The following is a 25,174-nucleotide window of genomic DNA, read 5'->3' as shown; positions in this document are numbered from 1 at the left end:
CTTGCACAAACTGGCTCTACAGAGGCAAGATGTCCACCTCATCTTCACCCTCCGATATATCACCGTGTACATCCCCCTCCTCACAGATTATCAATTCGTCCCCACTGGAATCCACCATCTCAGCTCCCTGTGTACTTTGTGGAGGCAATTGCTGCTGGTCAATGTCTCCGCGGAGGAATTGATTATAATTCATTTTAATGAACATCATCTTCTCCACATTTTCTGGATGTAACCTCGTACGCCGATTGCTGACAAGGTGAGCGGCGGCACTAAACACTCTTTCGGAGTACACACTTGTGGGAGGGCAACTTAGGTAGAATAAAGCCAGTTTGTGCAAGGGCCTCCAAATTGCCTCTTTTTCCTGCCAGTATAAGTACGGACTGTGTGACGTGCCTACTTGGATGCGGTCACTCATATAATCCTCCACCATTCTATCAATGTTGAGAGAATCATATGCAGTGACAGTAGACGACATGTCCGTAATCGTTGTCAGGTCCTTCAGTCCGGACCAGATGTCAGCATCAGCAGTCGCTCCAGACTGCCCTGCATCACCGCCAGCGGGTGGGCTCGGAATTCTGAGCCTTTTCCTCGCACCCCCAGTTGCGGGAGAATGTGAAGGAGGAGATGTTGACAGGTCGCGTTCCGCTTGACTTGACAATTTTGTCACCAGCAGGTCTTTCAACCCCAGCAGACCTGTGTCTGCCGGAAAGAGAGATCCAAGGTAGGCTTTAAATCTAGGATCGAGCACGGTGGCCAAAATGTAGTGCTCTGATTTCAACAGATTGACCACCCGTGAATCCTTGTTAAGCGAATTAAGGGCTGCATCCACAAGTCCCACATGCCTAGCGGAATCGCTCCGTGTTAGCTCCTTCTTCAATGCCTCCAGCTTCTTCTGCAAAAGCCTGATGAGGGGAATGACCTGACTCAGGCTGGCAGTGTCTGAACTGACTTCACGTGTGGCAAGTTCAAAGGGCATCAGAACCTTGCACAACGTTGAAATCATTCTCCACTGCACTTGAGACAGGTGCATTCCATCTCCTATATCGTGCTCAATTGTATAGGCTTGAATGGCCTTTTGCTGCTCCTCCAACCTCTGAAGCATATAGAGGGTTGAATTCCACCTCGTTACCACTTCTTGCTTCAGATGATGGCAGGGCAGGTTCAGTAGTTTTTGGTGGTGCTCCAGTCTTCTGTACGTGGTGCCTGTACGCCGAAAGTGTCCCGCAATTTTTCTGGCCACCGACAGCATCTCTTGCACGCCCCTGTCGTTTTTTAAAAAATTCTGCACCACCAAATTCAAGGTATGTGCAAAACATGGGACGTGCTGGAATTTGCCCATATTTAATGCACACACAATATTGCTGGCGTTGTCCGATGCCACAAATCCACAGGAGAGTCCAATTGGGGTAAGCCATTCCGCGATGATCTTCCTCAGTTGCCGTAAGAGGTTTTCAGCTGTGTGCGTATTCTGGAAAGCGGTGATACAAAGCGTAGCCTGCCTAGGAAAGAGTTGGCGTTTGCGAGATGCTGCTACTGGTGCCGCCGCTGCTGTTCTTGCGGCGGGAGTCCATACATCTACCCAGTGGGCTGTCACAGTCATATAGTCCTGACCCTGCCCTGCTCCACTTGTCCACATGTCCGTGGTTAAGTGGACATTGGGTACAACTGCATTTTTTAGGACACTGGTGAGTCTTTTTCTGACGTCCGTGTACATTCTCGGTATCGCCTGCCTAGAGAAGTGGAACCTAGATGGTATTTGGTAACGGGGGCACACTGCCTCAATAAATTGTCTAGTTCCCTGTGAACTAACGGCGGATACCGGACGCACGTCTAACACCAACATAGTTGTCAAGGACTCAGTTATCCGCTTTGCAGTAGGATGACTGCTGTGATATTTCATCTTCCTCGCAAAGGACTGTTGAACAGTCAATTGCTTACTGGAAGTAGTACAAGTGGGCTTACGACTTCCCCTCTGGGATGACCATCGACTCCCAGCGGCAACAACAGCAGCGCCAGCAGCAGTAGGCGTTACACGCAAGGATGCATCGGAGGAATCCCAGGCAGGAAAGGACTCGTCAGACTTGCCAGTGACATGGCCTGCAGGACTATTGGCATTCCTGGGGAAGGAGGAAATTGACACTGAGGGAGTTGGTGGGGTGGTTTGCGTGAGCTTGGTTACAAGAGGAAGGGATTTACTGGTCAGTGGACTGCTTCCGCTGTCACCCAAAGTTTTTGAACTTGTCACTGACTTATTATGAATGCGCTGCAGGTGACGTATAAGGGAGGATGTTCCGAGGTGGTTAACGTCCTTACCCCTACTTATTACAGCTTGACAAAGGGAACACACGGCTTGACACCTGTTGTCCGCATTTCTGGTGAAATACCTCCACACCGAAGAGCTGATTTTTTTGGTATTTTCACCTGGCATGTCAACGGCCATATTCCTCCCACGGACAACAGGTGTCTCCCCGGGTGCCTGACTTAAACAAACCACCTCACCATCAGAATCCTCCTGGTCAATTTCCTCCCCAGCGCCAGCAACACCCATATCCTCCTCATCCTGGTGTACTTCAACACTGACATCTTCAATCTGACTATCAGGAACTGGACTGCGGGTGCTCCTTCCAGCACTTGCAGGGGGCATGCAAATAGTGGAAGGCGCATGCTCTTCACGTCCAGTGTTGGGAAGGTCAGGCATCGCAAACGACACAATTGGACTCTCCTTGTGGATTTGGGATTTCAAAGAACGCACAGTTCTTTGCGGTGCTTTTGCCAGCTTGAGTCTTTTCAGTTTTCTAGCGAGAGGCTGAGTGCTTCCATCCTCATGTGAAGCTGAACCACTAGCCATGAACATAGGCCAGGGCCTCAGCCGTTCCTTGCCACTCCGTGTGGTAAATGGCATATTGGCAAGTTTACGCTTCTCCTCCGACAATTTTATTTTAGGTTTTGGAGTCCTTTTTTTTCTGATATTTGGTGTTTTGGATTTGACATGCTCTGTACTATGACATTGGGCATCGGCCTTGGCAGACGACGTTGCTGGCATTTCATCGTCTCGGCCATGACTAGTGGCAGCAGCTTCAGCACGAGGTGGAAGTGGATCTTGATCTTTCCCTAATTTTGGAACCTCAACTTTTTTGTTCTCCATATTTTATAGGCAGAACTAAAAGGCACCTCAGGTAAACAATGGAGATGGATGGATTGGATAGTTTACTAGTATACAATTATGGACGGACTGCCACGGTTAGGTGGTATAAAAAAACCACGGTTAGGTGGTATATATTATAATAATAATACAATTATGGATGGACGGACTGCCTGCCGACTGCCGACACAGAGGTAGCCACAGCCGTGAACTACCGCACTGTACACTGGTTGATAAAGAGATAGTAGTATACTCGTAACAACTAGTATGACACTATGACGACGGTATAAAGAATGGAAAAAAAACCACGGTTAGGTGGTATATATTATAATAATAATACAATTATGGATGGACGGACTGCCTGCCGACTGCCGACACAGAGGTAGCCACAGCCGTGAACTACCGCACTGTACACTGGTTGATAAAGAGATAGTAGTATACTCGTAACAACTAGTATGACACTATGACGACGGTATAAAGAATGGAAAAAAAACCACGGTTAGGTGGTATATATTATAATAATAATACAATTATGGATGGACGGACTGCCTGCCGACTGCCGACACAGAGGTAGCCACAGCCGTGAACTACCGCACTGTACACTGGTTGATAAAGAGATAGTAGTATACTCGTAACAACTAGTATGACACTATGACGACGGTATAAAGAATGGAAAAAAAACCACGGTTAGGTGGTATATATTATAATAATAATACAATTATGGATGGACGGACTGCCTGCCGACTGCCGACACAGAGGTAGCCACAGCCGTGAACTACCGCACTGTACACTGGTTGATAAAGAGATAGTAGTATACTCGTAACAACTAGTATGACACTATGACGACGGTATAAAGAATGGAAAAAAAACCACGGTTAGGTGGTATATATTATAATAATAATACAATTATGGATGGACGGACTGCCTGCCGACTGCCGACACAGAGGTAGCCACAGCCGTGAACTACCGCACTGTACACTGGTTGATAAAGAGATAGTAGTATACTCGTAACAACTAGTATGACACTATGACGACGGTATAAAGAATGGAAAAAAAACCACGGTTAGGTGGTATATATTATAATAATAATACAATTATGGATGGACGGACTGCCTGCCGACTGCCGACACAGAGGTAGCCACAGCCGTGAACTACCGCACTGTACACTGGTTGATAAAGAGATAGTAGTATACTCGTAACAACTAGTATGACACTATGACGACGGTATAAAGAATGGAAAAAAAACCACGGTTAGGTGGTATATATTATAATAATAATACAATTATGGATGGACGGACTGCCTGCCGACTGCCGACACAGAGGTAGCCACAGCCGTGAACTACCGCACTGTACACTGGTTGATAAAGAGATAGTAGTATACTCGTAACAACTAGTATGACACTATGACGACGGTATAAAGAATGGAAAAAAAACCACGGTTAGGTGGTATATATTATAATAATAATACAATTATGGATGGACGGACTGCCTGCCGACTGCCGACACAGAGGTAGCCACAGCCGTGAACTACCGCACTGTACACTGGTTGATAAAGAGATAGTAGTATACTCGTAACAACTAGTATGACACTATGACGACGGTATAAAGAATGGAAAAAAAACCACGGTTAGGTGGTATATATTATAATAATAATACAATTATGGATGGACGGACTGCCTGCCGACTGCCGACACAGAGGTAGCCACAGCCGTGAACTACCGCACTGTACACTGGTTGATAAAGAGATAGTAGTATACTCGTAACAACTAGTATGACACTATGACGGTATAAAGAAAGAAAAAAAAATACCACGGTTAGGTGGTATATATTGTAATACAATTATGGATGGACGGACTGCCTGCCGAGTTCCGACTGCCGACACAGAGGTAGCCACAGCCGTGAACTACCGCACTGTACTGTGTCTGCTGCTAATATAGACTGGTTGATAAAGAGATAGTATACAATACATACAACAATGAATATACTACTATACTGGTGGTCAGGCACTGGTCACCACTAGTCACACTGGCAGTGGCACTCCTGCAGCAAAAGTGTGCACTGTTTAATTTTAAATTAATATAATATTATGTACTCCTGGGGGCTCCTGCTATAACAACCTGCAGTGCTCCCCAGTCTCCCCCACAATTATTATAAGCTTTGCCTTTTATACATTGATGTGCAGCACACTGGGCTGAGCTGAGTGCACACAGACTGAGTCACACTGTGTGACTGGCTGCTGCTGTGTATCGTTTTTTTTCAGGCAGAGAACGGATATAGCAGAGAACGGATATATATTAAAATAAATAAAAGTTAACTAACAACAACTGCACTGGTCACTGTGGTAAACTCTGTCTGACTCTGCACAATCTCTCTCTCTCTTCTAATCTAATTTCTAATGGAGAGGACGCCAGCCACGTCCTCTCCCTATCAATCTCAATGCACGTGTGAAAATGGCGGCGACGCGCGGCTCCTTATATAGAATCCGAGTCTCGCGAGAATCCGACAGCGTCATGATGACGTTCGGGCGCGCTCGGGTTAACCGAGCAAGGCGGGAGGATCCGAGTCTGCTCGGACCCGTGAAAAAAACATGAAGTTCGTGCGGGTTCGGTTTCAGAGAAACCGAACCCGCTCATCTCTAGTTTAGACCTGCTGTTTGCTGGGTTTTCTGTTTGATATAGATGATTTCTTCTAAACTTACCAGATATATCATCAGTATGTTTGCAGTAGCAACCGTATCGTCCACCAACAAGCTTGCATTCTTCATCATCAGTACATGAGCAAAACTCTGGAACTGTGGCTGGATCTGAAGAAAAACATTGTTTTATTATGTATAAATAAAAAATCTACTGTAAAAAATGTATTTAAAAATAGTTATATAGACACATAACTGAATAAAATACTTAGTAAAAATGTCTTTGGTTGTGACTATTTCGGTAGTCAGCTGACATACAGTAGCCCAAGCAGAGCATACAGTACAAGTAAAAAGGTAAAAATAACAAATGACCTTACAGTTTGTGCCAAAACAGGTCCAGCATGGTCTCACCAAATTATTGATACCATACACCATATATGTATTAACTAAATGTCATACATCTACCTTGTACAGCAAATTAGAAATTAGTCAGTTATGTACTTGCATTGCACACAGAAAGCAATACATAAACATGCAAATATCTGCTACAGCAATCTCTTTATCCCTTTGTGTGTTACAATATGCAATAGAATTTTTAGGGGGAAAAATGAGCAATAGAACTTTAAGGCCCATTTATCAGTGAGTTCTGACCACCAGGATCCCGGCCGCTGGGATTCCATACGGAGTGATGTAGTTACCGGTGGTCGGTATCCCGGCGTCTGTATTCTGCAGAGGCGTTCGCGGGGTGGAGGGTGGCAACGCTCCGTTTCCAAGGTGGAGACAGAGCATTGCAGGGGCGTGGCATAAAAATGGGGGGGTGTTGGTGTGAACGGTGGGCGTGACAGGGGTGGTATCGGGGTGGCTGTGTGACATCACACTCAGCCGCTGCAATCACTAAAATGGTGGCGGACCTCCCAAGCTGGACCGGCAGGAGGCTACCTCATTTTTAGCGATCACGCTGATCACTTCGGCGTGGTCGGAGGGGGGCTTTTGCCTGTTAGCATGCTGGGCGGCCTTGCTAATTAGCAGAATTTGCAATCCTTACACTCCACTACTATGCACAGCGGTAGCATTGTGAGCCTCCATGCAAGACTTGGACAGGAGACCACACCAACAAGGACTAAACATGCACTCACCTTCTAATGTCTGCTTGCCACTAGCACTAACATCTTGCTACTAAAAATATATAATTCCTTCCTGTGCTTATATTAACATAAAGGAATGCCAAATGCTTTTATGAGAGTGAGTAAACCCTTTATGAGAATACCATAAGAGCTGGTCACTGGTCACTGCACTACCAAACCACTGACTTCTGTAATAAGCACAAGCAGCTTTTTTCATGAGTATTTCTTCTACTTGGAATTGACTAATTTCTATACATGTGACTGTGACAAACATACAGTACAACAGTCTGATTGTATATTCTGTATATGCATATATGTGCCTATTAGTTGCTACTTTTATATCTTTATTTATCATTTTTATTTACAGTATGATATTTATGGCTACTAGATTTATTTTATAGCACAACTAATTCTTATGATTATATTAGCATGTGGTATTGAATTTGACACTGTAGTATTCCTTCTTACAGGCAAGAATATCAGAATTTGATGCAAGAGGGATCCTTGTGCAGTAATGAATCTTGTCCAGTAATGGTCACTTGCATATATATGGCCCAATGACCATGCAGTTGTTTTATCAGGTCCAAAACTGGAAGTAAAGTTTTCGCAATGTTGTGGTCATGATGTGCCACCTTTACGAGCATTCCTAGGCCCTTCCAAGGGCACATCACCAATTACACATTTAACTGAATTGTTCCCTAAGTGTCAAATTAATCATTGCGGTGCCCTTCGTTTTTGGAGGGGAATCTCTGCCACTACCGGGGTCCTTCTTCTGTAGCTGCTTAGGTTTCTGTGTAATGTGTAGCTGCTGCAGCAGCTTTTTGCTGGTAACTCTAAATCCTCTTGACCGCTTACTATAGACCATAACTGCTGCTTAGCTTAAAGTTATTGGTCACAGACTGTGGTGGCTCCAGAGATGGGGCTGCAGCATAGTCCAAAATTCAAATAGGGGAGCCACACCAACTGCCACCCCCACTGCCCAACATCGCCAGCCGGAACTAACGGGCAGTTGGCGTGGCTCCCCTATTTCAATTTTGGACTGTGCTGCAGCCCCACCTCTTGAACCAATACTAGTCACAGAGCACAGCATGGACAGAGGTATCACATGACCAAGATTGGGACTTAATAGTAATGGTGTCTATTGCTAATATAGCTGTCATTCAGTGATACCTTTCATATACATAGACGTTATACAGAATTAAGTACCACTGCAAATTATTACCATATGCCCTTCTTGGGATGTCTTCTAATATACTTTGCAAGCCTGGTCCCCCTGAAAAGCTCTAACAAGCCCTGGCTTGCAGGTATTGTAGTTCTACACGATAAGGCTTTTCTCCAATCAAGAGTTTATGGTGATACTCTGGCAGGAGAGCCCATACATGGGCAATAAGCACCTGCACTTGTCTCCATACTAGGCATGAGTGAACCGCTAAGGTCACTTATGCCCAATAAACACTTTACCTTTCATACATACTGTACTGCGAGATGGAAGTCCCACTAGCAATTTTCAGGTTAAAACAATTGATAAATACACCCCAAAGACGTACAATAAAACTAGTTTTTGTGTATGAAAAATGTCATTTTATTATAATGTTATTAAATTATGAATTGGTATTCTTTTTGTTTTTTTATCACATCTGTTTTCAGGAAAGAAAGGATAAATGTAATTGATTCGTGCTACAAGTTTGTAGCTTTCTGTTACATGGGTTTTGGAGCTTTATAGTGGAGCCAAGTGTAGGGACCAAGATTGTATAGAAAGTCTACCCTTGACTTATTGTGGATGGTGGAATCTCTGGCAACAGTACCTGAGATAGAGGAGTTTGCAATAAACAGATAACTGTGGACTGTATTGTTACCTTTTGTTATCGAGCATGGATCTCCTAAAGCAGAGGTTCCCAACGCGGTCCTCAAGGCACCCCAACAGTCCTGGTTTTAAATGTATCCATGCTTGGCCACAGGTGACTTAATTAGCACCTTAGTCAATTTGATTTAACCATCTGTGCTGAGCCATGGATATACATAAAACCTGGATTGTTGGGGAGCCTTGAGGACCGCGTTTGGGAACCTCTGTCCTAAAGTCAAAACATGTTATCTCTGTCACTGACATCACTTGTCATAAAAGATAAATATATATTTTACATTTATTTAAATGAGTACTACTCATAGCACTTATCCATTGTATTCACAGCTGACTTTACTTACCTGTACAATAGCCGGCATAATATGTTGGAGTTCCACTGAACTTATATACATGATAGTTTCCTGGACAAGCTTTAATCTGTACATTTGTCGTCCAATAACAGCAATCACCGCCAGACATAACACAAGCTATTCGATTTACAATTCCATCAGTTTGATCAGGATGTGTTTCATTTAACCATATGGGGCTCCATGTGTAGCAACTATTTGGAGAGGGACAGGACTCTGGCATACGGATTCCTCCACTGCCCTCAAAACGGTGCCATCCATTAAGAAAATAGTCTGATCGTCCATAATAGCCATAATAGTAGTAAGCAAAGAAGTAGTAATGATAGGATGTGCTCCTGGAAGGCTCATTCAGTGTAGTAGAGCTGTAGCACGGATCAAGGCAGGAATGGAACCCAGTGGTTTTAATGCATTCTCTAGCAAACCCACATACATCTCTGGTGCATTCATCTAACTCACAGTTATATCCATCTCCAAAGTATCCAGCTGGGCAAGAGCATGAATAGGATCCGTAGTAATTATAACAAGTGGCTAACACATGGCAGCCGTTCAGTCCTGGTCTTGAACACTCATCTACGTCAACACATGTTTTATTTTCTGATATAAAGCCAGAGGGACAGACACAGTTGTATGAGCCATAAGTATTGATGCAATAACCATAGCTGCAGACGTTTAGCCAGTAGTAGTAGTAGTAGTAGTCACATTCATTAATATCATAACATACATGTCCATCGCCACTGAAGCCCTCATTACAGACACATGTATGGGAAAGTAGGTTTTTTCTACAGGAAGCATTGGCGTCACATCTTGAGCAAATGTCTGCCGCAAATGAAGTAGAATGTTAATTAGAAAGACAATATAAAGTCAGATTGGTACAGATTGTTTTTACAGTCTATATGAATGAATGAAATACAGCAGACAGTAGTTCTAATTATAACAATAACATAGTATTTTCCTATTGTTAAGGTACTTAACAAAGAGTTAGAACCATTTTCTTTGTTGAAAGAATCTATACAATATTCAAAGGTGATTTGTCCCATCTCTGTCATGCTTGTTGAGAGCCTGTGTCTCCCATTACAGAGACAGAGATAGGACAGGACTGATTAGTATAGCAGGAGCAGGAAAGGGGTGGGATGGTGTGGGAACGGGCAGTATGTGGCTGAGCTGAAGGGACCCCACATACCTGTATGATAGGTCCATTGTACTAGTATAAAAAATAAGAACATGTGGGATCTGTGCTGTTCTTCACAACACCAGTTGTTTATTTATTATTTATTACCAGTTATTTAGATAGCGCACACATATTCCGCAGCGCTCTACAGAGAATATTTGCCCATTCACATCAGTCTCTGCCCCAGTGGAGCTTGCAGTCTATATTCCCTAGCACATTTATATGTACACACATTGAAACTAGGGTTCATTTTGTCAGAAGCCAATTAACCTACCAGTATATTTTTGGATTCTGGGAGGAAACCGGAGTACCTTGAGGAGACCCACGCAAGTACTGGGAGAATATACAAACTCCATGCAGTTAGGACCATGGTGGGAATTGAACAGTGACATCAGTGCTGTGAGGCAGTAATGCTAACCATTACACCATCCATACTGCCCTACGTTCCCTTCCTCATTACATTGTACTGTACAGTAGTATTCCTCACACTGACTGTTAGATCAATGTGTGCGTATGTGTGTGTGTGTGTGTGTGTGTGTGTGTGTGTTTGTTTGTGTGTATAAATACTGAGTACCAATAAATGATTTACATGTGTTTTTTATACTGTTAGTATATATACAGACAATAGGTTCCCTGATTATAGATCCCATAGCTACAGAAGCTTAAATTTACCTTATATAGCTTACCTTGTGTCTATCCATCTAGAGGGTGTTCAAAGCCCTTTGTATTAGATATGTGCGGGTTTGAATTTACCCGGTGTGACAAGAACACTGGAATAGTGTTTGAGGGCAGGTATGTTTGTCCCAGGTTTTTGTCTTACATGGTTTAGGAAAAAGGAAAACTTCCAGGAAAATGTTTTGTTTTGTTAGAACCTTTTTAGTTTGTTGGAAAAGCTGGATAAGGACCCTGAGAGAGAGAGAGGGCAAGTTCCAGACATTGGGCCCAGTTCGGGTCTTTGGCCTCACAGAGGGCTAATCAGGACTTTCAGCTGTGCAAGAGTGTTATAAGGTTGATAGCCTGATCAGTGTGTGCAGACTGCCTGAGGAGACTGCAGAATCTCTGTGAGAGAGATATGCTTTCTTATACAACTGAGCCATACGGTATTTACTGGAAAATCTGTGTTTTTGTTTAGAGACAGTCAGGAACATCTTCTGTATAGTTAGTGCAGGACAGGCAAGGTCTTTTCTTTTGATGTTTATTTTATTTTCTGCTTAATAAAACTGGTTGGGGTCAGTTGCACCATAACACTGGACTTGTATGATTTCTCAGCTGCTGCTTGCTGCCATCTACCGCAGGAAATGGCATCCGGTTCCCATACAGTGTTACAACTTGGTGGAGAATGCGAGCAATCCATTCTGCGCATAAGTGAAAGCAGCAGCTTTATGAGTCCTGCAGAAAATGGTGGTTTATGCAGATACAGTCCAGTGTGAAGTTGCTGAGACACACCCCTGAGGATTTGATATATGTCCTGGGTGACAGCAGCTACAAAGCCGCCTGAAAAATCTGTTGACATGGAGGAACTGCTTAAAGCCTTGCTGCAAGCTACAGCGGCTCAGCACGAGGCCAACAGACAGCAGCAGGTGGCAATGGAGGAAAATAGGAGACAGCAGCAGGTGGCTATTGACGAACTTTACAGGCAATAGCTTCAGGATAGAGAGGCCTTAGCAGAAGTGGTGCAGAACCTTGCAGCCCGGATTGGAGATGTTGCCGTCAGTGCTTCGACTAGCTCTAGTTCTATACGGGCCAGTCACTTCCTGCAGAAAATGACAGAGGCTGATGATGTGGAGGCCTATTTGACCACGTTTGAAAGGACTGCCGAGCATTAAAACTGGCCGAAAGCACAGTGGGCCAGTCTGCTATCACCTTTTTCTTTCAGGTGAGCCCCAAAAAGCGTACTCTGATTTAAGCCCTGCCAAGGCTCGGGACTATGACAAACTAAAAACTGAGATCCTGACTTGCCTGGGAGTCACGCTGTCAGTACGAGCACAACAGGTGCACCATTGGGTGTATGCCATGGTGAAGCCTCCTCGCTCCCAGATGCACGACCTTATTCAGCTAACAAAAAAATGGTTACAGCCAGAGACATTAACTGGTCCCCAGATGGTTGAAAGAGTCATCATGGACCGCTATATGAGATCTTTGCCCATGGTCCTGCGCAAGTGGGTGAGCCATGGAAATCCGGATACTGCTGACCAGTTAGTAGACATGGTAGAGAGGTATCTGGTGGCAGAGGAACTACTGATGACCACCCAGCAAGCCATAGATCCTCGACAGCGCCCTTCAGTAAAGACTGGTAAGACTGTTCCATGGGAAAATGTTGCTGGGCGGTTCAGAGAACGCAAGGCTGGATAGACTGTAAACACTGGCCCTGGAGACAGGCCAATGGGGCTAGAAAGGTCTATACTGCCCAAACGGGTTGATAATTCTGTGGTTAAATGTTTTAAGTGTGGTATGCCAGGTCATGTTATTGCCAATTGCCCAATTACGCAAGAACCTATGCAATGTGATGCTGATTTTGAATGTCGCAGAATGTCTTTCTTTGCTAGGTTAGCCTGTACTGTGGTACCTTCACCTGAGCTGGAAAAACAAATGTGTGAACTGTTCTTAGAGGGTAAGGCTGGGTAGAGGCCTTGCTAGATTCAGGAAGTTTAGTTACCCTCGTGAAAGTTGGGTTAGTGAACCTCTTAAAGGTCCAGCAAATACCTATTGGGGTAACTTGCATACATGGGGATACTCAACATTATGTCACTGTGGAAGTGAATATAGAAACTTGCTGTGGGTCAGCAATTGTTAAAGTAGCACTGGTCCCCACCTTGGTGCATGAGGCCATAATAGGGAGGGATTTTCCTCATTTTTGGAAACTGTGGGAATCACGTTTAGCAACAGATGTGAGAAGTAAAGAGCCAGTTGATAATACCACTGATTTTATGGATGTACATGTGTCCTCGGAACTTTCTGACCCTTTACAATTTGCTAGTTTGGCTGGGGAAGTGACAGATGGGGAGTCCAGTGAGGACCCTCTTGCTGGGAACAGTAACATAGTATTTGGAACTGAAAGCGTGCCTGACCTGGAGGTAAAGAAGGATCTGTTTGCGTCTGAACAGTTAAAGGATCCTACCTTAATAAAGGCTAGAGAGAATGTTAAGATTGTTAATGGGGAACCTGTGGTACCAGGTGACAGGGTTTACGTATCCCCACATGGCCATCTGTAATGAGCTCTTGTACCACATTGTCAAAAGAGGTGAAGATGTGGTGAAACAGCTGGTAGTTCTCCAGCCTTATAGGGGAACGGTACTAGATTTAGCTCATAGTCATGTTACAGCAGGACATTTACGGGCAGAAAAAAACACTGAAAGAGTTTTACAAAGGTTCTTTTGGCCAGGGGTTTATAAAGAAGTGTCTGAATATTGTTCTTCCTGTCCTGAATGCCAGTATCATGTCCCTAGACCCTAATTCAGGAGTCCACTTGTTCCCATACCTATTACAGAGGTCGCGTTTGACAAAATAGCCATGGATCTTGTGGGGCCCTTGTTAAAGTCCACTCGGGACCATCAGTAAATCCTGGTAATAATGGACTATGCCACTCGATATCCTGAGGCTGTCCCTTTACGCACTATCACAACCAAGGCTTTAGAACATGTAACACAAATGCAGGATAGGATTGCAGCTGTGGTACCTATTGTCAGAGAGCACATAGAACAGGTCCAAAGTGCTCAACAGAGGGTATATAACCGGAGTGCCAAGATACGGGAATTTGCTCCTGGAGATAGAGTTCTTGTTTTAGTACCCACGGTGGAAAGCAAGTTTCTAGCTAAATGGCAGGGTCCATTTGAGATTAGGGAAAAAGTGAATGAGGTAAATTACAAAGTATACCAACCGGGAAAGAGAAAACAAATCTAACATGTTAACTTGATCAAACCCTGGAAAGATAGGTTGTCTCTGTCTGTGGAGCCTTGCCCTTCTGTGTCTTCACCTCGGTTGCTTCCCACAGTAAAGGTGTCAGAGACATTATCAGCTGATCAGAACAATCGGGTTAAAGAATTTCTCATCCAAAATAGGGAGATATTTTCAGAGCTGCCTGGCCAAACGGCCATAATAAAACATGACATTGTCACAGAACCAAGGGTCAGGGTCAATTTAAAGCCATATAGGATTCCTGAAGTGCAACGAGAAGCTATTTCTAAAGAAGTTAAAAACATGTTAGAACTTGGAGTCATAGAGGAATCTAAAAGTGAGTAGTCCAGTCCCATAGTTCTCACCCCGAAGCCAGACGGTAGCATACACTTCTGTAATGACTTTCGTAAGTTAAATTAGGTGTCCAAATTTGACGTATACCCCATGCCCCGTGTGGATGAGCTTATATAAAGGCTGGGAACAGCCAGGTTTCTCACCACATTGGAACTGACCAAAGGTTACTGGAAAATACCTTTAACTGATAGCGCAAAAGAAAAAACAGCCTTTTCGGTTCCGGAGGAGCTATACCAGTATAAGATGTTAACTTTTGGGTTGCATGGGGCTTCAGAAACCTTTCAACGGGCAATGGATAAGATTTTGAGGCCCCATAGAAAATATGCAGCTGCCTATTTGGATGATGTGGTAATTCACAGTACGGACTGGGGGTTCCACTTGGTTAAAGTACAAGCAGTACTGGACTCAAACAGAGAAGCAGGGTTAACTGCTAACCCAAAGGAGTGCTGCCTCGCAATGGAGGAGGTTAAATAGTTGGGCTTCCCCATAGGTAGAGGTCTGATCAGGCCCCAACTGAATAAAATTGATGCTATTCAAAACTGGCCTCGTCCAGTGAATAAAAAACAGATAAGGGCTTTTTTGGGAATTACTGGGTACTATAGATGATTTATTCCTAATTTTGTGACCACAGCAGTGCCGTTGTCAGACCTTACCAAAGGGAAGCAGTCAAATATGGTGAAATGGAACCCTGATGCAGAAAAAGCGTTCCAGGCGTTAAAAGTGGCTTTGTGTTCACAACCTGTATTGATAACACCAGATTTTTCAAAAGAATTTGTTGTACAGACGGATGCCTCAGAGGTAGGGATAGGGGTCGTGTTGTCCCAAACCAGAGATGGGGACGAACACCCTATCATTTATTTGAGTAGGAAACTCAATGAGCATGAAAAAGGTATGCTATTGTGGAAAAAGAGGCTTTGGCCATTAAATGAGCATTAGATACCTTGAGATATTACCTCTTGGGTAGACAGTTCAGACCAGTGACAGATCACGCCCCTTTAAAATGGATGGATGTAAATAGAGGTAAGAATGCTCATGTAACTAGATGGTTTCTAGCATTGTAAGATTTTAAGTTTACTGTCGAACATAGACCGGGTACACAATTGGCCAACGCAGATGCATTGTCCCGCATCTTCTGTTTAGGGGCTACAAGTGTTCCGGCCCCTAGGTTGAAACAGTGGAGGGGGATATGTGACAAGTACACTGGAATAGTGTTTGAGGGCAGGTATGTTTGTCCCAGGTTCTTTTCTTAAATGTTTTAGGAAAAAGGAAAACTTCCAGGAAAATGTTTTGTTTTGTTAGAACCTTTTCAGTTTGTTGGAAAAGTTGGATAAGGGCCCTAAGAGAGAGAGAGAGCAAGTTCCAGACATTGGGCCCAGTTCGGATGTCATGTGTTTTGGTTAGCCAATAAAAAAAATCCAGATAAATCCGAACTCACATAAATTCTAGCATTAAGAACTGAGTAAATCCGAACCCGCACATCTCTACTTTATCAGTACAGTACAAGTCATGTCATATTGCTCTTAAATGTTCCTTATGTTATATAAAGATATGGGCCCTCATTCCGAGTTGATCGGTCGCAAGGCGAATTTAGCAGAGTTACACACGCTAAGCCTACGCCTACTGGGAGTGTATCTTAGCTTCTTAAAATTGCGACCGATGTATTCGCAATATTGCGATTACAAACTACTTTGCAGTTTCTGAGTAACTTCAACCTTACTCTGCCTGTGCGATCAGTTCAGTGCTTGTCGTTCCTGGTTTGACGTCACAAAACACACCCAGCGTTCGCTCAGACACTCCCCCGTTTCTCCAGCCACTCCTGCGTTTTTTCCGGAAACGGTAGCGTTTTCATCCACACGCCCATAAAACGCAGTGTTTCCGCCCAGTAACACCCATTTCCTGTCAATCACATTACGATCGCCGGAGCGATGAAAAAGCCGTGAGTAAAAATACTATCTTCATTGTTAAATTACTTGGCGCAGTCGCAGTGCGAATATTGCGCATGCGTACTAAGCGGATTTTCATTGCGATGCGATGAAAAATACAGAGCGAACGACTCGGAATGAGGGCCATAGTGCTAATATATGTAAAGACATGATAAATTGTTTTGAGAAACAGCTACAATACACTTTAAAGAATTGCTCCGATCACAAATAAATAATTCATAGTCACCAGACCTTCTTTAGCAATTTAGTAGGAATGTGGGGTTCCATGTCAAAGTCCCTTGGAATTCAGGTGGCTCTGGGTCCGCTTCCACGTATACAACTCAGGAGGCTTGACAGATAAACTGTTCTGTGTTTATAGTATTTCTAGTGCAGGTGCTGATGGATAGCACCCAAGCCCTGGACAATTTGGCATATATTTACTAACGGTCGATTTTAATCTATTTTGATATATTACAGATCGATAAATATCGATCTTAATCAATGTTGGGTTTCCAGCGCTAAAAACACACATTTATTAAAATTTTTAAAATAATGTAAAAAAAAAATCTGTTAGTAAATTTGTGTTTTAACCCTGGAAGTCCAATATTGATTAAGATCTATTTTAATTGATCTGAAATCGATCAAAATAAATTAAAATCAACCTTTAGAAAATATACCACTTAGAACCTGTGTTAGAAATTTGTACAATGATGTTTCATCGCCTCTTACCTTTGCTATAAAGAAATCGAGAGGTGGTATAGTGCAGCATCAGTGATCAGTGGAGGCAAATACTAAAGAAACTGCAGAGGTCACGGTCATGGTACCCCACAGCTTTGCTAGCTGTTGGAAAGTTCAGATAGGGAGCTTGTGAATGTACTTATTTTAATTTTATATGGTGATATACATTACTTACATGATGTGATGCCATCTTAAAAAAGAAAATAAGAAAAAATTAAATGAGTGTCTATTAGTAAAATAATGAAATAAAATTATTTCTGTAGTCAAATGATAAACAACTCAGTAGATGAAGCCACACATTGATTCTAAAGCTAAAATCCCACATATTTTTTTTTGTTTTCTCTAAACAGAAAGTTTACTAAATTTTCAGCTTGAATCTCATTTTCTTTGTTGTTCTCCTACAGATCAATATCGCCTTTTAAAAATACATCAGTGGACAGACAAGTATGGCTGCCAGTCACACACAAACTTATTCTATCGACAAGCATTATGAAGTTAGAGTGGGAAGAAGGATGGGAGTATTTTTACAGTCCAAGGAAAGCTCAGAGAATCTTTCCAAAACCTCTCTGCTCACTACATCATGTGCCATGTGACAGTGTTCACCATGGTAGTCACATGTTTTTCTGAAAACTGAGCAGAATTGAAACTCATTAATAACAGCCTGAAATGAAAATGGCAATTACCAATTTTGTACTCATAGTTTGCTAAAAGTAGAATATATTTTGGTACTAGATATTGGTTATGTTTTTTATTATTATTATTATTATTATTATTATTATTATTATTATTATTATCAATAGACTCCAAAGAAACAAATTCCTGGTGGCCACAAAAAATAGGGTGGATAGGTTAACTTAATTACAAATAAAACTGTACTCACTATGGGCCTGTATAATGTGTGTTCAAACTGAAATCTAAATTGCAATGTAAAAATAAAGCTATCACTTGTGGGCTACATGCAAAGGCAAACATGCAAAGGCTACATGCAAAGGCTACATGCAAAGGTATTTACCATGCATAGAAAACATACTGTATAACCTACCTAGCCACATCTAAATCTTTGCATGTTCATCTGCCCCACCTGCAGTGCAACATGGTTTTGCCCACTTGCTTGATAATCTGCTTTGTTTACAAACATAAATTAGGCCCCATATTCCCATGCCTCTATATACAGTAAAACAAAGCTCAGAGAAAAGAAATCTGGAGATGGCCTCTTGTTGGGGCTGACTTACCACAGGGTGTGGCAATAATGCCATCTACAGTATTATATTATTATGATGGTTAGTCACTTAACTGACGATTTTTCCCTTCAAAGCCATTTATAACAATGTTTTTTTTATATAGTTTAAAAAGCATTTTTATATATTTAAACATTATAAACAGATATGATGGGGATATCAGCGACCAATGGTGTTATTACAGTACTAATAATCAATAAAGAGTATATTCAATAAAAAATTAACATGAACACTTTATTTAGGGCAAAGTATATAAAAAACATAAAATTCCATAGACTGTAGGTGTAGCTATACTAAGACAAAAAATCAGCCTATTAAAAGTAAGTTGAAAAAGCGGTATATAAAAAAAATCAAATATATATTTGTAAAAGATTGCATAAAAGAAAAAAAAAGAAAAGAACATATATCAAAAGATAGGAGGTATGTCTTATCTTTTAGAAGGCAGGAGGTCGCACTGAGGGGGGCCCAACGCGTTTCATCCTAAGGCTTCATAAAGGGGTTTAAATATTATATTATGCACATCTGCAGAACGGATCTCCTCATCAATAACTAGGGGACACAGGATGTCAGAGCCCTCGCTTGTGATCTGACCATGACAGGTACAATAAGTGGTTAAAGGGATTTTTTCTTTCTCTCCATTGTGCCTTATGCATCAAAGACTTTACACTAGTGATAACCCAGTCAGCCATAAACAAGTATCATTGTGATACTTGTGCCTCTGCAATACAATACCTTTATTGTTATGCAGATGATAAATGCTTTATTCCTTGAATAAAGTTTTTTTTATGTGTAAAGGTGTTGAAAATGTTTTTTTTAAGTATTTATTTACTTATTTAATTAGATCAATAGGAATAAAAATCTCAAGTTTTGAAAAGCTGATCACACATGGACATCGGCATAGACTGACGCGGCGCAGCAGTATCTTAACCTTATGGTTCATATCACTCAGCTGCTCTGGCAATGTTTATTGTTACATTGTGGCAATAGGTGATTTCTTTGTTAAATAAGCCCCATTATATTTGCTCAATACAGTATTACTAGTAGAGTTTTAATTGGCACTTTAAAAGGATATGAAATGAGTAAATGCATAAAGTGAATTGAGTCCGCTGGAGCTACCAAATAATACTAAGCTCTATTTATTTAATTTAGATTACTTTTTTTTTTTCATTTTCAGTTCAACTTAAATAGAATGTAATGGCAATAACTTACTTGATGTGTTGTTGTTATCTAAAAAAATGAGAGAGAACAGATAAAAAGTCATAAAGAAGTATTTCAAGTGCAGTAATAGTGACTCTCATCCCTCCCACCCACCACTGGAAAATCTGTCTCATAGCAAGGCAGTTGTGCAAGTAGAAATATTTTCTTAGTGGTAATGACTGTCGAAAAATGGGCGTGGTCATGTGTTGTGAGGGGGCGGAGCCACATGCTGCTAGTGGGAGTGGCTACATGACACTAGCGGCGTGGCCACACGACACAGACCCTTTTTTTTTTAAATCTGGAGGCAAGGCTAAAAATATATAGTAATGCCTCCAGTATATTAGAAATATATAGTGATACCTCCAGTATAATAGAAATATATAGTAATGCCACAATTTAATAACAATATATAGTAAAGCCTCCATTATAAAAGGAAAATACAGCCACTGTCGCACTCCCAGTAACCCTGACAAAGTGGGAGGAGCCGTCATGCTGCCAAGCACCATGGTCTTGTTGCTTTGTGGCACATTATAATTGTGGTAATGGCAAAGTGTGTGGTAGTGGGTTTTGCGTACCCACTGCCAAATTCTTAAGGGTACTCCGTACCCGAGCGTACCTGCATACTTGCACCACTGTAGCAAGGCATGAGTATGGGTTATATAGGTGAATGAGTAGGGTGACATTGCTCCAGGGGGTGTCCAGCGGACCACTCCCAATGTCATTTATGAGTCACCAGCTGAAATGTTGTCTAGAGCACCACACTGGCCATTACCAGCCCTACTCTGACTCCCTGTAAATCACTTATATACTGATAATCTGCTATTTTTTCTTTGCAGGTTTTAAAATCATCTATCATTCCTCACTCACCAAAATGGACTTTCTTTTTCTTTAAAATATCTCTGAGGTTTATAAACTAAAGTTAAAACCATATGGAAATGGCTTTTTCCACATGGATTAAATAATGCAGTGTAAGAAATGTCTATTGAAGATCGATATCTCTTGTGTTAGGCACAGTGATGGAAAGGGGGGTGGGGGATCAAGGCTGTAACACTTTTCTTCTGCCCACTACCACTGACCGCTATAGAGCAGCGAAAACCTCAGGCAGGTAGAAAACAGACTGCTGCTCAGCTGCAGCAACCTTCCGGGACCTGTCTTATATTAAAAAATTGTATTACGCTTACATTAACTGAAAAATATATTTATTTTTAAATACTAGTAATAAGGAAAGGAGGATACTTTTCAAAGTGTGGAATTAAATATGGAATTAATATTTAAGTTTAGTTGTGAGCAACTCTCCTGGCAACTATGGCCATTCCAAAACAGTATTCAAGACAGAAGTCCACTATATAATAATAATAATAATAATAATAATAATAATAATAATAATAATAATATGCATACAGCATTTTTCAAATTGTATGTCTAACTGAAAAATATACAGTATTATTTGAACACTTTATTTATCTTACAGAGGTAAAGTACCTTTAAATCCCAGAACACGTAAAGAAAAAGAACCTCCTGCATTTACATTGATTGTCCAGAGCCCAATGCTAGGATTTTCCACATACGACAATGAACCCCAGGATTCTGACAAGATATTATTGCCATCTGCCTGGCCACCTATAAAAACAAAAGGTTTGTATATTAGAATGCAAACTTTAACTGACTGTTCAGTGTTAAGAAAGACTCAAAAGTAGCATAACATAAATAATGCAAAACGTTGAATATAACACAATACACAATCTACTTGGGCTAAACTGCCTAATCAAAGCTAACCTGATATAAAACATATCTACCTGAGTAAAACAAACTGCCTAACCAAAGCTAACCTGATCTAAGACTTATCTACTTGGGCTAAAATGCCTAACCAAACTTTAAATGATCTAATAGTGGGTACACACGGTATGATTTGTACCAATCGATGCAATGGATGATCCAAGGGCTGACATATCAGGCTGCCATACATAGGAAGCGATCCGGTCCACGACAGCCCGCTATGCCACACACCCCGCCTCGCATAGCCCTGCATGGGATCGTCAGCCACAACCCTTCATCTTTTGAACATGCAGAAAGATCAGGGGAAGCAATAGACAACCCCACGGGAGTGTGCCCGGCATGATATAGTGCATACACATGGAACAATTGGTTGTCCAATGGATTGGTAGCGCTCCGGAAATGCCCACATTGTATGACAAATCATTCCATGTGTCTGCATCATAAGACTTCTCTACCTGCTCTAATCTACCTTCCCAAAGCTTACCCGATCTTAGACTTACAGTATCTACTTGAGTTAAACTGCCTAACCAAACCTTAACTTATCTAAGACATATCTACCTGCTCTATACTACCTTCCCAAAGCTAACCCGATCTAAGACTTACAGTGTCTACCTGAGCTAAACTGCCTAAAAAAGCTTAACTGATATAGGACAAAAACTAAACTATTCTAAGCAAATTACAAGACTCTAATGAGGTAAGAGGCACTGCAGGTGTGAGGCACCTGGGGAGTAAAAACAAGTATAACAGCAGTTCTAACAAGAGCACACTTGCTATATCACAGTATAGTACTGCAATAGCCAAATAACAGATATAACTAGGAATGTGAATCTCAGACTATAATGTAAATAATATACAGAAATGCTGTAATGTCCAATGCTGTAATGTTCAGTAGTCTAGGAAACTCCAGACAGAGTAATATACAGAACAAAGTCAGGCAACAGAACGGAAAAGGTATATCCACAGCAATGCTGGGACAATGGAGGTCATTCCGAGTTGTTCGCTCGCAAGGCGATTTTAGCAGAGTTGCTCACGCTAAGCCGCCGCCTACTGGGAGTGAATCTTAGCATCTTAAAATTGCGAACGAAGTAATCGCAATATTGCGATTACACACCTCGTAGCAGTTTCTGAGTAGCTCCAGACTTACTCGGCATCTGCGATCATTTCACTGCTTGTCGTTCCTGGTTTGACGTCACAAACACATCCAGCGTTCGCCCAGACACTCCTCCGTTTCTCCGGCCACTCCTGCGTTTTTTCCGGAAACGGTAGCGTTTTTTCCCACGCGCCCATAAAACGGCCTGTTTCCGCCCAGTAACACCCATTTCCTGTCAATCACATTGCAATCGCCAGAACGATGAAAAAGCCGTGAGTAAAATTACTAAGTGCATAGCAAATTTACTTGGCGCAGTCGCAGTGCGGACATTGCGCATGCGCATTAAGCGGAAAATCGCTGCGATGCGAAGATTTTTACCGAGCGAACAACTCGGAATGAGGGCCAATGTACAGCTAAGCATGAACACTGGCACAAGAGAGTTCAAGGTCACAGGCCAGGACAGCAAACACCAGAGGAAATCAGCCAGGACTAGGAAATGGACCAGATCGTTAATCACCAGGAGAGACTGTAGAATACAGGAACTGAGTTTGAGGCAGCAAAGGTCATTTACAGATCCACAGAAGATTACAAAAAATGGATCCTAAACAGGAGCACCACTGAGGTCACAGACACATAATGCTGAAGAAAAGGGGGGGTGGCCTCATGGGAAAGAGCATGGCCTCTCTGCCCAACCCCATGTCATCACACCGGGGACGTGCCCAGCATGCCTGGAGATGCGCTGACCCAGGAGACTTGTGTGGCTGCACATTTCATCTGCTACATTGTCGCAGCAGTCGAGTGCTGCACGTAATGTTTCAGTGCTGCACCCAGCTCCTGACACTGAGGCGGAGGTGGTATTTTGGTGTAATCCCTCGGAGGGTGACACCCATATGCAGCCTGCACCCCCATAGTGGCGTCACTGCTGAACAGTATAGAACCAAACATCTAGCACAGGCCTGGCCAACCTGTGGCTCTCCAGATGTTGTGAAACTACACATCCCAGCATGCCCTGCCACCGTTTTAGCATTCCCTAATAGCAAAACTGTGGCAAGGCATGATGGGACTTGTAGTTTTACAACAGCTGGAGAGCCACAGGTTGGCCAGGCCTGATCTAGCATAAGGAAAGAGACCTGACTCTCTGGCAACCCACACGTGAACAACAGGCAGATTATAGGGAACCAGGTAGGAACTAGTAAGGGTGTGACAGCATGTGCCTATTGCACCAATGTTCATGGGACAGCATGGATATTTATTTAATTTGTTTTGTTTTCTGGTGTCTAGTCTAAAGTAAATACTGGCTTACAACGTGTTAAAATTAGAAATGAGATTGTTGTGCATGGTAGGCAAAGCTACTAGGTATATCCACTCAAAATCAAGTTTGGTGTTAACTTTAAATGCAGCTCTTGAGCTTTACTTCATTATTTTTAAAGTAAATTTACAAATGAGTGTAGTACATTTCTTTATATAAGCTCTGTGGAAGTATTTTTTTCATTTACTGGCATTAGAGTACTTGGGCTGGATGTAATGACGCCGAAGTTCAGCAGGCTGTGTGGAATGCTGGCCGAACTCAGACTTTTTTTTAAAGGGGCAATCACTTACAAGACATGGTTTAGCCTTGTACATGATTACCCCTTTAAAAAAAAGTCTGAGTTCGGCCGGCATACCGCATGGCCACGAAAAATCTGGTGTCATTACATCTGGTCCCTGGTCCTTCATAGGAATTTGAAAGAACTGTTTGTGTTGCCCTTGTCAGGTAGTTGATACTGTATGTGCAGCATCATCCACCTATATCAAAGTATGGAGATAGAGAAAGTGGGGAGAAATAAAGCACTAACCAATCAGCTAATTTTTCAAGCACAGCTTGTAAACTGACAGAAGCTTATTGATCAGTGCTTTATATCTCTTCATTTTATCTCTCTTCATGCTTTGATAAATATCCCCCTTAGTCACTGAATAACACAAAACTACAGGATTAACACTAGACAATGAAATCTTACCAGAAGGTGTGTAAATGGTGAATGAACAGCTTGAACAAGATGTGGATACTATTAGTGAAGTAAAATCAACCGATACTAAGAAATTAAAAGTAGCATAATAGTAAATGTCTTGATCAATGGATAACAATTGTGTTGTGCTGTTAACTGGAATCTGGAGGAAGAAGTTAAGGAAATCTGCTACCTAAAATAAAACATATTTGATTAATATATAAAATAAATATAAAAAAAACAATTTATATACTTTAGTGTTAGAATATTAGTCATCAATGATCCAGAAATATATGTAATAACGCTCACACAAAAGGTACATTTACATTCATGTGGATAAATATAATAGGGTCCAAGTTTTTTATGTAGGACAAACTTGCACCTTTTGACACATTAAATGGTGGAGTTTTGGGACAAACTTGCACCTATGTCATAGCCTGTGAGTTGAGTCAAGGCTATTACATTGGTGAGTGTGTATGAGTTTTCTCGTATGAAAACTAGCACATTGTAATGTCAGTTTCATTACATTGTGTGAGTTTGACAGAAGCATGCACAGATCAGTGAGATCTGTGCATGCTTCTGTCTGTGCCAGGGATAGCATCGTGCTTCACCTCTGGCCCTTGAGTGCCTGGAGGGGGGGACCCCTTTTTTGCGGAATCCCCACTCCCCCAGGAATATAGGGGGGGCTGACTAGTTGGGGGGGTAA

General features: G+C 42.1%; 1 protein-coding gene across 1 annotated transcript in view; it reads right to left on the bottom strand.

Annotated features, from left to right (window-relative positions):
- LOC134944184 (uromodulin-like) overlaps positions 1–25,174 on the bottom strand; it is a 49,162-nt gene that overhangs the window by 12,704 nt on the left and 11,284 nt on the right. Inside the window, exons 3-8 of the mRNA XM_063932760.1 lie at positions 24,481–24,661; positions 21,100–21,237; positions 19,630–19,647; positions 17,358–17,372; positions 9,101–9,922; positions 5,841–5,945 (exon numbers count right to left, since the gene is read on the bottom strand). Coding sequence (XP_063788830.1) covers positions 5,841–5,945; positions 9,101–9,922; positions 17,358–17,372; positions 19,630–19,647; positions 21,100–21,237; positions 24,481–24,661 — 1,279 coding nt within the window. The remainder of the gene's footprint in view (positions 1–5,840; positions 5,946–9,100; positions 9,923–17,357; positions 17,373–19,629; positions 19,648–21,099; positions 21,238–24,480; positions 24,662–25,174) is intronic.

The sequence above is a fragment of the Pseudophryne corroboree genome, chromosome 7 (genome assembly GCF_028390025.1).
Source record: "Pseudophryne corroboree isolate aPseCor3 chromosome 7, aPseCor3.hap2, whole genome shotgun sequence".
Lineage (NCBI taxonomy): Eukaryota > Metazoa > Chordata > Amphibia > Anura > Myobatrachidae > Pseudophryne > Pseudophryne corroboree.
The sequence above is the reverse complement of the archived record's forward strand: the minus strand, read 5'-3'. Positions and strand labels throughout refer to the sequence as shown.